Source organism: Palaemon carinicauda, chromosome 6 (assembly GCF_036898095.1).
Source record: "Palaemon carinicauda isolate YSFRI2023 chromosome 6, ASM3689809v2, whole genome shotgun sequence".
Lineage (NCBI taxonomy): Eukaryota > Metazoa > Arthropoda > Malacostraca > Decapoda > Palaemonidae > Palaemon > Palaemon carinicauda.
The window spans coordinates 95733890-95750273 of record NC_090730.1 but is presented as its reverse complement, the minus strand read 5'-3'; the positions used below and the strand labels follow the sequence as shown (position 1 = coordinate 95750273).

The following is a 16384-nucleotide window of genomic DNA, read 5'->3' as shown; positions in this document are numbered from 1 at the left end:
TATATATATATATATATATATATATATATATATATATATATATATATATATATATATATATATATATATATATATATATATATATATATATATATATATATATATATATATATATATATATATACATATATATATATGTATATATATACACACATTTAATTATTTTATTCTTAAGTGTATGTTTTTTTGCATGTATATGTGCGTATACATTTTCTATTCAGGAAGGTTGACTCGCGAAGGTGATAGAGTTCACTCTCGAAGCCTATCTATGTAGTATATAATTTACTAAATAAGTTTTAGAAAAATCAAAAAACCATACCACATCGTTTCGCCTGATAATTGATCCAGGACTCTAACGCGGTTTGTGATAAGTTGTGTTCCCACATATTATTCATAGTTATATAGAGTGCCGTACCTTGTACATAAGAGGTCCTCCAGAATCTCCATTGCAAGTGTCTTTACCAGCGTTCTTCGTGCAAATTTGACTGTCAAAAATTTCAAAGGTAAAGTCATTAAACTTCTTTCGCCAATCAGATTGGCAATCACTGTTGGACTGTATTGTTAGGACTACTTCTTGAAGAATCGAAGCTTGGTTGCCCCCATAAGAGGTTGCTCCCCATCCAGTAGCTGGAAAGCAGAATATATTAATTATTTGATGTTGCTTTTAAAACTTTTTTTTTCAAGATTTCTGTTGCTTTGTGGTTAGTTATCTTTGTTGGCAATTTATAATATCTTCTTGGTATAATAGAGATACAGATAAATTTTCAAGGAAATCTTGAACGGCATTAATCAGAAAGAAAAAAAAAACTTTATATGGTACAAAGATTCATACTACAATGCATTGATTATTTTGTGATTTGTGGAGAACGTAAGGAAATGCACGTCATCTTTCATGGCAATATACTATAAAGAAATGACCCGTTGAGACTATATATTTTATGATAGCAGAATTTTTTTTTTTTAAGTAGAAAAAGATCACCGTCTGTATTAAAAAGGAAAAAAAAAAAACTTTCCTAATCATGCTACGAAATTAAATTGTAATAACAATCTTGCGCATTCGTAATATATCCTTCAGACCTAGTCCCTTATGCTAGCGGCCAGATTCGAAGAAACGGGATTAAAATGTGAGTAACCCCTACCAATGGAAGGATGTATGCGCTATCAAAAATCCTGATTGTGATTATGAGAGTATTGCACGATGTTTTTAAAACCACGTTTACACATGTACACTGTAGACTTCTAAAATGGAGTTAATACTCGTGCTACATACACAAATATGGTGCTAAAATGTGCAAAATGATGGAATACATATATGTAAAAGCCATGTGTAAGACAGGCTTTTATGCGACCCACAAAAAAATTGCAATAAATCAGGTTCCAATTTACCAATAATCATGGAGTGAACAATTAATTTCCTCAGAAATAATCGAGTTGGATTACTACATATTAAATGAAAATAATCATCATTCATTCTCTTTGTTTTGAAAATATGAATTATTAAAGTAAATAAGTAGATTTGATAGGCTACCACCTAAACGTAACCGGAATTGATATATTTATAATGCATGCATATGCAATGGCCAAATAAGGATGATTTTGAATCCAGTTGATACATTTATTATGTTGATTGCTCATTTATTCAAATACTGATGTATGCTTATCATTAATTATTTAATTTTAGATGTTTGTGTTGACAATTGATTTGCAATTGTGGATCTGATACCACCTCCTGGAAAGCATCGCAAAATTGACACTGACCGCTACATTATATGTTGAGTGTTTTGAAGCACTCAACCCTAAAAAGCAAGAGATTTTAAAGAACTAAACATTAAATTGTTTGAGTGCAATCTTCAATGAAGTCAAGACTGAAAAGATGCCGTTCATAAAATTATCTTCCCTTTGCAACAAGACATTGAATCTTGATTTGAAAGTATTCTTCAGATCGTGTCGGGTTACATATACCAGTAAGTCAAATTTCTCCATATTCAGCCCCAGGTGATAGTAGCCAGCAACCGTGAACTTCTACACAAGAGATTCTTGAGAGCAGACTGTGAAGGGCTGTCTGAATACCATGTAAGGACAGTGAGACGAGCTATCACCAACAACAACTGGCGGTTCATTCAAACATGTGCGAGAATATAATACAAGGTGCGGACTGAAAAGTAGCATGCGCGCAGGTGCCAATCTGATTTGAACTAACCGCTACAATATGTGTCTTTTTTTCACACGTACAAATGCTTGAAATACAAGTCAATAGAAATAAGTAGCGAAATGATAAATACATAAAATTGTAGCTCTGAGGGAGCGGAATGAATATATACAGTGAGCCACAGTGTGGCGAAAAGAGAATTTAAATGAAATGGAGAATTCGATGAGAATGCTGGACGACGGAGGGAGCGATGTCCTTACAAGTAATCCCTCCCCCCCCCCGGCAACACATCAGGCGGCGTAGAGGGCTGATGAGACTAGTCTTCATATCGTTTTGGGTGTCAGAGGGTTCCTCTTGTTCTTGAACGGAGGGGCGCGTCGGCGGTCGGTGTATGGATCTCTACCTCTCGTCGTCGTTTGTTGCTTTTCTTCTCATTGGGCGCCTTGTTTTGAGGTGGCACTCTGGATCTGCCAGGTCCTGCGGAGGCAGTGTCGCTTCCTTCGAGAAACGCCGGTTTCACGCGGTCTATTGAGACCCAGTCCTCTTGGCCATGCACGTCGAGAAGGAAGGCTTTCATCATTTTCTTGATTACTCGGTAGGGGCCTCGATAGGGTCTGGTTAGCGGCTGTCGATGAGCGTCGACACGGACGAAAACATACCCGCAGCCGTCCAGGTTCCTCGGCTTGAAATGCTTAGTTCTGTCCTGGTAAGTTTTAAGACATGGCCTGAACTTTCTGCCGATATCCCTAAGATGATTCAGCTGCGTGTTGTCGGTTGATGTGGGAAAGAATTCGCTGGGAACTGCGACCGCCTCTCCGTAAACCTTTTCAGCGGGCGATGGCTCGCCATCTGCGCGAGGGGCGGTACGAAAGCCGAGAAGTACCCAAGGAAGTCGTGATTTCCAGTCCCCGTCGGTGCAGCTTGCCATCAGGGACGCCTTGAGGGCGCGATGAGTTCGTTTGACTAAGCCGTTTGCTGCGGGGTTGTATGCCATGGTGCTGTGGAGAGTTGTTCCCATCAGGTTTGCCAGAGCGAGCCATATCTCTGACAGAAAAGCGGGGCCTCTGTCTATCGTGATGTCGTCAGGAACGCCAAATCTGCTCACCCAGCTTGACAAAAGGGCTTCGGCACATGTTTGGGTCATAGCTTCGGTCATCGGTGATGCTTCCAACCACCTCGTGGAGCGATTGATGATTGTCAGCATGTAGCGAGCAGATTCTGAAGGCGGCAAAGGTCCCACAACGTCGATGTGGATGTGACCGAAGCTTATCTTGCTTGTCTGGCAATTGATGCATGTCTTTGCTCATTCCTGGGCGTCCTTTTTGATCCCTGGCCAGATGAACTTTTCAAACAGGAGGCGAGCAGTGGTGCGTTCCGAGGGGTGTGAAAGTCCATGGATGATGTCGAATATTTTTCTTCTGCAGGAAGTCGGAATCCAGGGACGTGGGCTGCCGGTGCTGGTGTCGCAGAGGATAGTTACTCCTGATTTCCCGAGGAGAATTGCAGTTATCTTGAGCGCAGATGGCCCCGTCAGGTGATCCTGTGCCTTTAGGTCGGTGCGCTGCTCTGATGCGAGGTTAGCATAGTCAATTCCCAGGTGGATTGCATCGATTTCAATCCTTGAAAGGGCGTCTGCGAATGGGTTTTTTTTCCGGGAACGTAGCTTATGGTGCACCCGAATTCGGCGATTGCTGTGAGATGTCGTTGTTGTCGGGAGGACCATGCGTCTGTCGATTTTGTGAAGGCGTGTACGAGGGGTTGATGGTCCGTCGCGATCGTGAAGGGTGTGCTCTCCAGGATGTGCCTGAAGTGGCGGACGGCGAGGTAGACGGCTAGGAGCTCCCTATCGAAGGTGCTGTATCTTGTTTCAGCGGGTTTCAGTTTTCTGCTGAAGAATGCCAATGGTAGAGGGGAACCATCAACGAGCTGTTCCAGCACAGCCCCACAGGCGACGTTTCTGGCGTCGGTCGTCAGTAGCAGAGGGGCGTTGCCGTCGAAATAAGCCAGGGTGGTGGCGTTTGCGAGGGCGTCCTTTGTCCGGGTGAATGCGTGTTGTTGTGGGGAACCCAACTCAAGTTTCTTCGCCTTTCCCTTCAGGACGTCGTTGAGGGGTGTCAGGGTCTTTGCGATGTTGGGGATGAAGCGCCTGTAGTAATTGACCATCCCCAGGAACTCCTGAAGTTGGCGGGTGGTCCTAGGTGTCGGGAACTTTCTGATGGCGTCCACCTTGGTTGTCAGGGGTTTTACCCCACTCGAGGACACGCGATGACCGAAAAAGTCTACTCATTCAGCGCCGAATGTGCATTTGTCGAAACGTACAACTAGGTCATTCTCCTGCAGGCGTTTGAGGACGGCACGGACATGCCTCCGGTGCTCCTCCTTGGTCCTTGAGAATATCAGGATGTCGTCGACGTAGCAGACGCAGAATGGTAGGTCGCCCAGGATGCTATCCATTAGGCGTTGGAAGGTTGCCCCCGCATTGCGTAGACCGAAGGTTGAGTATGCGAAGGTGTAGGATCTGAACGGTGTCACAATGGCAGTTTTCGGAATGTCCTCTGGAAATACGGGGACCTGGAAGTAAGACTTGAGAAGGTCCATCTTGGTGAAGTATTTCGCACCATGCAACGCATTCGCCAGGTCTTGCATGTTGGGCAGAGGGTAGTGGTCGGGCATTGTGATGAGGTTGAGGCGCCTGTAGTCGCCACAAGGTCTCCAAGTCCCATCAGGCTTCTTTACCATGTGTAGGGGAGATGCCCAGGGGCTCGAAGCTTTCTTACAGATACCCATGCGTTCCATGTCCTCAAAGGCGCGTTTGGCGTCCCTCAGCTTCTGGGGCGGGAGGCGGCGGAATTTGCCGTATGTAGGAGGTCCCGTCATCGTGATGTGGTGGTAGATCCCATGCTTGGAGGGATTGTCGGAGCTCGGGCTTGAAAACGTCAGGAAATTCTTGCAGAAGGTCGGCGTAGGGCTGCATCATTACAGCGGATACAGACATTGTGGCAGGGCCGGCTCTCAGGGGGCGGGACCGGCAGGTTCCTGTGTCGATGAGGCGTTTCCTGGCAACGTCAACAAGTAGTCCGTGGTGAGCGAGGAAATCTGCACCGAGGAGGGGGCGACTGACGTCAGCGATGGCCAAGGGCCAGGAATACGATCGGCCCAGGATAGATATCCTGAGGATCCTAGTCCCATAACACCGAATGGGAGACCCGTTGGCGGCGACGAGCGAGGGGGTCTCTTTGCTGGGACCACGGTCTAGGTCGGCTTGTGACGGCGGGAATGTTGACTGCATAGCGCCGGTGTCGATCACGAGTCTATGGTTGGAGGCGGTGTCGAGGATATAGAATCCATTTTTGCTTTGGTTTCCTGCAGCTGTGATGGTGGTAGGCAGTTTCTTCTGGCGTCATCCTCTAGAGAAATTGCATGGTGCCCTACATTTTTTGGCGTCGCTGCCGAACTGCTGGTGGAAGAAGCACCATGCTGGATTAGGCCTAGGGTTCGGACATGTCGGTTGCGGTGGTTTCCTCCTTGCCAGAGCATTGATCTCGTCGTCGTCGTCAGGAGGCGTTGCTGAAGAGTCTATGGAAGAGCAGCTGAAGGAGGAGAACGAAGACGATACTGATAATGGCCCGAGGCGAGATGCTTTGGAGGCCTCGTGGAGCTTCTGAGCCTTCGACAGGAGTTCGTTCATCGGAAGTGTGTCGGCGTCTGTCAATTGGGCCCTTACGTCCTGCGGCAGGCATTGAAGAAAAATCTCGCGAGATAGGCTAATCTCGGGCCGTCGGCTGTTGCTGTCGGTCTCGGGAAGCATTAGCAGGCCGGTCAACTCGTCCCACGCCATGACAGGAGAGGTGTCACCGATGGGTTTGCCGGCGGAGTCCAGGACTTTCTGTGCTCTTGCTGAAACGGAGAGTGAGTAGATACCGATGAGTTTCGTTCTCAGGTTGTCGTAGGAAACTTGGCCAGCCCGGGCGTCGAGCCATGAGGAAATCTTGTCGAATACCTCCTCTAGGATGGAGGTGAGAACGATGTCAGCCTTGGCGCAGGAATCGCTGAGCCTAGCAACTCGGAAGAGTACGTCCGCTCTCAGGAACCAGGAAGCGGTGTTATATTGAGAAAACGGCGGCAGTTTGACTTTGGGTATGGAGGCAAGGCCGTTGGGCGTGATTGGCGGGTTGAATCCGCCATTGTGGTCAGTCGACGAGTCGGCGAAGAGGTAGGAAGTTGATATGTCGGTTATGCTCATCCTACTGCCTTACAAATGCACAGAGGTGTGGGAGCACCAAAGGCCGAAGCTAATGCCTAAGGTAACGGAGTAAAAGAAGGTAGCACGGCCGTAATACGTCCGTTAATGGCAAAGCCAAAACCGCTGATACTACTTCAACTCCGGGGTCACCAGTTGTAAGGAAAGTGAGACGAGCTATCACCAACAACAACTGACGGTTTATTCAAACATGTGTGAGAATATAATACAAGGTGCGGACGGAAAAGTAGCATGCGCGCAGGCGCCAATCTGGCTTGAACTAACCGCCACAATATGTGTGTTTTTTCACACGTACAAATGCTTGAAATACAAGTCAATAGAAATAGGTAGCGAAATGGTAAATACATAAAATTGTAGCTCTGAGGGAGCGGAATAAATATATACAGTGAGCCACAGTGTGGCGAAAAGAGAATTTAAATGAAATGGAGAATTTGATGAGAATGCTGGACGACGGAGGGAGCGATGTCCTTACAACTATTTCATCGAAATCTGTGAGACTGTTACTTGGCTTCAGTGCTACCATCTCTCTTCAACAATGATGGAACTATGTGAAAAACCAACAAGGTTGATCTAGCAAAGAAGTTGCAAGCTAATTGCAAGGAAGCCCAGTTGCCTAACTCTCTGACCTAAAGAATACTGCATATGTCATTGATGGGATAGCATTAATTGAGACCCTTGAGGAACTCCAGTTTGAGATATTTGATGTTCTTGGTTGTACCATAATGAAAAAGATTCAGTCACTACTTGCTATTGACCAAGGTGTGGCATTATTAATATTATCTTTAGACAGGTATGATAAACCACTCTCTATCAAACACCTTGAAAGAGAGCATTAAACTGCTTGAGATGCAACACCTACACATGTCATCGATGGAAAGCATCTTGTTCTAAACTACAGGAAGTTCCCCAAAACACCACAAGGAAATCAGTACTTTCCAGTTTCATCTGACGTTATCTGACAGTACAAATGCAGCTTGAGGAAAACCAATCTGTCGCACTGGCCGAAGGCTTTGGCAATGGCTTGATAGTTAAAGTTGTGGATCACAGAGGAATCCAGGAACTACCTGAACTGTTCAGTACAGATATATATATATATATATATATATATATATATATAGACAGATACTTTTATTTACCACAACCAGATAATAATTTACAAAAGAACACTTGCAGCCCAAAATACAATATATGAATGCAATATATTTTGTACAGTCATTGATGAGAAAAAAAAATGGATTGCAAACTGAATTTACATCTTACTATTATTATAGCACTACAGTAATGAACCTATAACATCAACAAGTCTCACTAATTAATATCTATACATTACAGTAATATATATATATATATATATATATATACATATATATATATATATATATATATACATACATATATATATATATATATATATTATATATATATATATATATATATATATATATATATATATCCGCTCATGCTCAGCTCTCCCTATCCCTCGGGTAGGGGGAAAAGGAGTAGTCATACTCTGATGAGAGGGAGTGCATGTGCATGTGTGTGCATATGTCTCTAAATATCTAGCAGTCATTTTTGACACATCGCGTACTCTAGATACATGAATATTGTGCGAATATTGCTTGAGGGTACGCGCGAGCACACAATTCTATCTTCTTTTTTTTTTTACTCTTTTTTTTTTTTTTTTTTTTTTAATGGTATGTTGGGAAGGCTTCATAAGATGGCCATGGATACCTGGTGGTTTCTCAAAAGGTTGCCCTTTCCTTATCTCTTTCCATTTTATTTTCAAAACCATCCTTACTGCCCTTCAGTTGAAGTGGCTATGCTGGAGGGTATTAGCCATGCATGATCTATCAGCTCTGAATTGTTGACCAGTTTTTCCGACTTTTTTCTATAGTCTATGGGTTTGATCAATCACTTAATTTATATTTCCTTAAAACAGATTGTTTTTGTTATCATTCGTGTTAATTTAATTCTTATACAGTCTGGAGACATTGAGTAAAATCCGAGAACAGTTCGTCCTAGATTTCGTCAATGTCGTGTACTGTATTGCAATATTCGTGGTCTTCATGCACGTATTCAAGACCTTATAGTTGTGTCCTGACAGTATGATATTCTTTTGTGCTCAAAAACTTTGGTTTCTAATATGAGACATTCATCTGAGCTCCTTAGAACTGGTTTTAAGAAGCCAATAAATTTGAAATGGGATGCCACTCCCTGGGCTAGGGGAATAGTGGTGTATATTAGGGCTGAGTACCTTGCTTCCCATAAGTTCTGCTGTGAATGTGGATGTCATGAGATTCAGGTAATAAAAGTTTGTGGTAGGCACAACAACATCCATTTGTGTCCGATCTACCGGAATCCAGTCATGGAAGATTCTATCTTTGATTGTCTTCTTACCATTGTAGCTAAAATACAGGAATGATAGAAAAAGGCTCTTTTGACTTTGTTGGTGATTTCAATGCTCACCATGGGAAGTGGTTAAATTCGGTTTCTCCTACCGATCGCCATGGGTTAAGAGCTTCAGACTTTGCCTCTGAATCGGTGGCGTCATCAAGTGGGGGCTATTGGGGCTAAGCAACCCCCCTAATAACACTGAACCAATACATCCCATAGAAACTTACAGTATCCCCAATCAGCATGCAAACCTTAGATATTAGCAATTTAGTATCTACATCAGATATCCAAGGAAAGTCATAGACTGCAGTCAGGGGATAATTCAGTAAAAGGTATTCATTAGTAAGTGCCTAGGCCACTAAGCTAATTGAAAGACTTACACACATGCACATAGACGTTTACAAGACTTATGACATTATTCTTTAATCTGTTTTTCCCACTACTCGGCTGGTGAGATCATTAAAGAATGACCGTTGCAACTGGTACTTCAATCCTATCTAGATAGGATAAGATATTAACTTAATCTTTTAATATATATATATATATATATATATATACAGTATATATCTATATCTATATATATATATATATATATACATCTATACAGTATATATATATATATATATACAGTATATAAATATATATATATATATATATACAGTATATATATATATATATATACGTGCGCACAGGTTTATGATTAATATCTGTGTATGAATATACGTAATATCAGAGTGTGTGCCTGTGTGTCTGTGTGTATATATATATATATATATATATACGGCCATTTCCCAGCACAAGTGAAAATCTTGTAATTCCTACTAAAAGATAATTTATTGATATAGCCATGGTACCTGAAAATGGACCCACACAACCAAGACTAAAAATTTATCCAAAAGTACAGTTTGGTTTTCAGACCAAGTCCTTTCAGTGTAATTGATATGGTAAGTATGAATGGCTTGAATACTCCGTGACTTGTGACAGAGTTTACTGATTTGCATGCAGACTCTTTGGTGATAATGTAGGATAATGTAGAGAAACAGCATTTACCAACGGTTTCAGTAACTGGAAAAAGATGCATGAAAAGGCATTAAAACATGAAAACGGCACATACCAGGAACAACCTTAAAATTTCACAGTTGCATGGTGATTTTCATGAACAACTTGATAGTCAACAGAAACAGTAGGTTCTTCACAATACAGAATATTCTGAGACACTATTGAACATTGCTATTACAATTGCTAAAACAAACATAGCATTCAAGGGGCATAATGAGAGTGAAGGTTCATTAAATTCTTTAAATTCTTGACTTGATAAGCAGAGATTCTGACAGATTTTGTGACCTGAAAAAAAATAGTTTCATTAAGTGCCAAGTATACATCAGGGTTAAGTCAGAACTATCTTCTCAAAGCTGTAGCTGATTGTGTGCTTGGTGTCATTCCCCAAAAAGCCAAATCATCACCCTTCTTTGCAGTGATATCTGATGAGGCTGGAGATGTTAGTATTACTAAGCAGCTCTTAGCCTGCATTAGGTACGTTATAGATGAAACAGTAAATGCGAGGTTCATAGGATTCATTTCTTTGAAGAATCTTGATGCTACTTCTGTCGCTAGTACGTTTTGTGAGAAGCTCCGTAAGCTTGACCTGAATATTGATAAACAAATAGCATAGCGTTACCATACAACATCTGTAATCAGTGGGAAATTCAGTGGTGCACAATCACAAATCCGACAATCTGTGAAGAATCCATGCTTTTGTCTAACATGTTTTGCACACAGTAGCAGAATTTTTTAACTGAATTTTAGCTCTGATTAACCTCCTCCGTGGTTCAACCTTGCACCATGATATATTCATAGACCTTCAGAAAGACAAAGAAATTGTCAGTTCTGGAACTTCCTAAAGTGTGTCAACACACATGGGAATAAAACCATAATACTTTGATGGATACTCTAGAAGATTCGTCTTACTATGGAAGATCTAGTGAAGAAAAGGCCTTAGCTAATGGATTCCTACAAGCTTTAAATAAGTTTGAGACAGTCTTTCTGTTGTTTACCTTTTCTGAAATGAGAATATGGAGCTTGCTGCAGCACTTAGCATGGCACAAGAAACACTTGAAATTATTAGTGACAAAAGAACAACAGCCTGCCATTTGAATGCTATTTGGCAAAAATCAACGGATTCTCCCACCTAGAAAAATATAACTGCAACCTTCCTTCAGCCTTCAAGGAAAAAGAAACCATCTTCATGTCTGTTGGAATCCTATATAATCGAAAACACAGGCCAACGAGACACTTTTGAACAGGTTGATGACCCATAAGCCTATTGTAAAAGGTCTGAATTTAGACAAAGATTTGATGAACCAAAAGTATTTTTCTTGGTGTAGCTGCTTGCCACCCATCATCTCCAAATTTCTTAAATGAAAGTGACCTGCAATACCTTGCTGACCAGTACTCAATTGAAAGGGAAAGGCTCCATGCAGAACTACATATTGCTCAGAGAACACTACGGGATGATGTGAAATCTATTTCTGATGCTTTGGATAAACTGAAACCAATGAAGGAAGATTTCCCCACACTTTTGAATAAAATGTATTTGGCTTAGCTTTCCCTGCACAGTAATGCCAAATGTGAGTGATCTTTTTCCGTCTTAAAATTGGTCAAAACTTACCTCGAGGCATCAATTTGTTAGGAAAGACTAACTAGTTTAGACACAATTACTATTGAGAAAATTGTAGTGGATTCCCTTGATCTCTATAGGGTAGTGGATAGATTTGCAGCTATCCTAATATCTTTACAGTCAAACTCAGGTAAATCCACCACAAGGCATTTATATCTAATTCAATTAAGATGAATGCAATATACTCACCTCTAATTCAATTAAGTTAGATGCAATATACGTCATGTATTCAATGTCTTTTATTAATCAATTTTAATTTATAAGAGAAATGGCTCCGTGTTATTTTATCTTTTTAAACAGTTTTGTTCTTCTGTAAGAAATCGTGAAAGTATATGTGTATGTAGAGAATAGTTTCATAGTGTAACATGCTACATATATAAATATATGTGACATGCATGCAATACTCAATTTTCCCCCATGCTCATCTACCAAGTTATCATCTAATGGTCACATAAAATATATCAAGCTGGTACAGCTCCAGCTCCCGCAAAATGTAACCTCTAGTGACGCCACTGCTATGTATCAGGCTGTGAGAAAATCATAAGTGAAGCTACTCACAGGTCTGGTAGCTGCTTGGACCTCACATACATCGACTCCCCTGGTGTTATAACAAGTAAGGTTGGTTCTCCTGTTGGGACATCTGATCATGCCTTGATTTAATTAGTATTGAAGACTGAGCAGCCTGTCCCTGATGTATCATACTCATGTAAGATTAATATGGAATCTAAAGCCGACTGCAATGGGATTTTTTGGGCTTGAATTGGTCAGAATTGTATAATAGTGTTGATCCTGATGTCCCTTTGAATGAAAATCTAGTCAACATAATTGATAGGCGTATCCCTTCTCGTCTGCTAAGGTGCCAAGAGAAGGACAAGCCTTGGTTGAATGATGAGCATTGACGTGCTTATTTGGATACGCAGGAGGCCTATCATCTTTAGAAGGGTAACAGATCAGAATTGACTTGGAATAACTATATTCAGCTTAGAGCTTTTTCTTAGGGAGTTTATGCTTCAACTGAAACGGAATACCTTTTAACCATAAAAGAACCTTTTCTGGTACAACCCAGGGAAGTAAGTGGTAAACAACCCTTAAATCTGCACTCTTTGGTGTATATGCAACAGTTCCTCCTTTACTTAAACCAGATGGCTCAGTCACTCACTTTCCAAAGGAAAAGGCAACCCTTTTGGCTGATGTGTTTAAAAGTAAACAAAGTAATGAGAAACTTCATCTTCCTCATTCGTGTTTTCCTGAGGCTAAACTAAATAGTTTATCTTTTTGATCTCGTGAAATTAAAGCTCTCTTGATGAACCTTGATGCTTATGAAGGTGTAGCCCCAAATGGTATTTTTCCTTGGTTGCTTATAAATACTGCAGATTTCTTAGCTCAAAAGTTATCCGTTATTTTGCACAAGTTAGCAAGAAGAATTTTTAGCTCTATTTGGAGAATAAGTAATGTTACTCCACTACGCAAATGTTTGTGGTAGTTGAAGTCCAACTGATTACTGCCCAATTTCCATAACTCCCATATTATTCAAAGTTTTTGAACGTCTTCTGGCAAAATGTCTTAATAGGTTTGCTGAAGGTAATCATCTGTTCCCTAGTTTGCAATTTTCTTTTTGTAAAGGCCTTGGAGCATGTGATACCCTTCTTACTATCTATAATGCTGTACAAAAATCCCTTGATTGTGGTTAGGAAGTTCGTATGATCGGTCTTGATTTTAGAGCTAGCTTTGACGGTGTTAATTTTGAGGCCCTTGTTCTCACTCTCAAACAGTTGGGAGTAGGTAGGTCGTTTCTTAACATCATTATTAATTTTTTAGATAATAGATCGCAAAGAGTTGTTATTGATGGAAACCATGGTGAGTATAGGCATGTGATATCTGGTATTCCTCAGTGTACTGTTCTTGGGTCATTACTGTTCATACATATAGTATGAACAGTAATGACACGCGGTTTGGCCTAGAAAATAAGCTTGTTGCATATCTAGATGATGCTACACTCTTTGCATCAATTCCATCTCCTGAATGTAGATCTGGGGCTGCTTAATCCTTTAATAAAGACCTAGCTAAAATTAGTGCATGGTGCAAATTATGGGGCCTGAAGTTGAATCCTAACAAAACTCAAAGTATGTTTGTAAGTAGATATCAGAAGAGTGGCTCCTCAACATCCAGATATCAGCATTGATAATATTTCTATAAAAAATTTCTTTTAGAATTTTGATTGTGATTCTCGACAGGAAATTTACTTTCGAGAAACACATTAGGTCTGTGTCTTCTTCAATTACACAAAAGATTGGCTTAATGAGAAAGTCCTTTAAGATTGCGGTGATCAATCTATTCTGAAGAAATGTTTTAATTCTTTGATTCTACCTTTTTTCAAGTATTGTTCTCCTATCTGGTGTTCAGCTGCTGATTCTCATCTTAATTTGTTGGACAGGAGCTTACAGTCTATTAAATTTCTTATTCCTGATCTAGTTATTAATCTCTGGCACCGTCGTTCCATTAGTTCATTATGCATGTTGCATAAGATGTTTCATAATTCTGATCATCCTTTACATTCAGATCTTCCTGGACAGTCCCTACCTGTTCGTAATACTAGGCATGCATTTAATTCTAATAATCAGTCCTTCTCCATCATAAGGCTCAATACTACACAGTATTTTAGAAGTTTTATTCCAGCTGTGACCATGTTATGGAATGATCTTCCTAATCAGGTAGTTGAATTGTTTGAACTTCAAAAGTTCAAACTTGCAACAAATGTTTTTATGTTGAACAGGGTGACATAAGTCTTTTTATAGTTTATATATGAAATATCTGTTTTGATGTCGTTACTGTTTTTAAAATGTGTTATTAATTGTTAATTATTTCTCATAACCTTTATCTAGTTCCTTATTTCCTTTCCTCACTCGGCTATTTTCCTTGTTGGAACCCTTAGGGTTATAGCATCCTGCTTTTCTAACTAGCGTTGTAGCTTAGCTAATAATAATAATAATAACAACAACAACAACAGTAATAATAATAATAATAATAATAGTAATAATAATAATAATAATAATAATAATAATAATAATAAATGCAAAGACCCCTAGCCACCACATGAAAATCTTACAACTGTGAAGAAAGGAGGGGAAGAGCGTGTTGAATATATAACAAGTTAATAAGCGATTATGAAGTGAATGATATCATATGAGAAAATTGTTTTACGAAAGAAACCTCCCATACTGCAGAAATGGACGGCAATTTCAAGTACTTTCAGTGCGAGTAACCTTGCTCACAAGCTGCTCTTCTAAAAAGCGCCAACTAGCAGAAAATGTGAAAAGGAGGCTATTGGACTGTATTGAGTTGGTAGCAGCCAAACTAAGATATCATGGTCAAAATGAATTGACGAGAATTATATGAGCAAGTTCTACACCTGACACACCAAATTATCATGATAATATGGCTTATTTCAATGTATGTTTTACTTGATTGGGATCTGATGCTGAAATTAACAGAGTGTGGTTGAAAACAAAGTTAAAGGAACAGTATGGAGACCACATTACTATTTTTTGAAGAGGAAAGTAAAAGTAACAAGGTTTGTTTCAATAACTTGGTGAAATAATTAATTAATGACAAGTGGTAGGCCTACCATGATCAAACAGGATAAAGTTGAAAGAATAATATCAATGGCTGAAAATTTCATATTAGATGATATTCAACCTAGGAATTTGCATTGTGAGTGTTACCAGACAACAGAAAAAAATGCAGAGTACTAACTTGCAATGGAATGGATTCCTTGGAAACTGCATATGCAGTTTATTTGTAAGAGTAAATTAAAGCAATGCAGTATTGGTCAAACATTAGTTAGCATCACCTCCTCACAATCATCTTTCCCTCCCATACTTTTTGGGCTGGATGTAGATATTTCCCATGTCTTTGGATCAAGGTGGCTTATTGATCACCTTAACAAATCAGGGTTTTGTGTGAGCATGGATGAAGTAGCGAGGTATAACTATTCTATTAAGGAAAATGACAGATATAACAAAGAAGTTAACAAATTAGCTGAATCTTTTACCCAGTGGTCAGGTAACAACATCGATCACAACATCAGGACCATGGATGGTAAAGGCTCCCCACATGGCATGGTCATAACATTCTTGACCCCTAGTAAGCTTAATTCTTTATATCCAAAAAGTCACTCTGGAATCAAACACAAAAAAATTGAATAGCGTAGTATATGTCATTAAACACAAAGGCATTCTAGTCATAAACTCTTTGGTATTATCAACAATGGGACTGTCGAAACTGATCTTCAAGAAAAGGTGTACACTTGATTTTATGCCAGACATTCATTCCCTTGTCCTAGATTTACTCAGGAGCAGTGATATAGTCTTGAAAGATGAGGGACCTCGTCCCAATTGGTCTGGATATAATTATTCTAAATCTCTCATTTATATACTCAACATTATCATTCATCATAGATCAATACAAATGTCTTGAAGTGCACACATCCATGGCAACTTATTTAAGCCACTTTGATTACAAGCAATGTGGTAGTACAAACAAAATTAATGAATATTGTTCTGGTCTTGGGTGGTTTCCATCCCATGGTGAGTTTCCTTGGAAGTATTTGTCAGGTCAAGAAAGCATCTAGAAGTTTTAAGGCTCTCAGCAATGTGTATGGTAACAATGCAGTGGAACACGTGCAGTCAGCAAAAGCCATTTCAAGGACTCTTAAATGTCACTTTCCTATCACCTCAGCACTTTATTCAAAAGCTTTTGTCTATATATTTTCAGTTCATATTGATAGAATTGAAAGGAGTACAGAAGAGGAGGACAAAGAATATAGAACAGATAGTGATGTGAGCAGCACTAAAATGGACATCTCTATTAAAAGGGACCCTGTATTAAGATTTAGAGCCTTGAG

General features: G+C 40.0%; 1 protein-coding gene and 1 pseudogene across 1 annotated transcript in view; one reads left to right on the top strand and one right to left on the bottom strand.

The window, feature by feature from the left end:
• Positions 1-397: 397 nt before the first annotated feature.
• Positions 398-16384, bottom strand: part of LOC137643158 (chymotrypsinogen A-like) — a 107527-nt gene continuing 91540 nt past the window's right edge. The window contains exon 8 of the mRNA XM_068376010.1: positions 398-627. Coding sequence (XP_068232111.1) covers positions 398-627 — 230 coding nt within the window. The remainder of the gene's footprint in view (positions 628-16384) is intronic.
• Positions 9902-11655, top strand: LOC137642323 (zinc finger MYM-type protein 1-like; annotated as a pseudogene).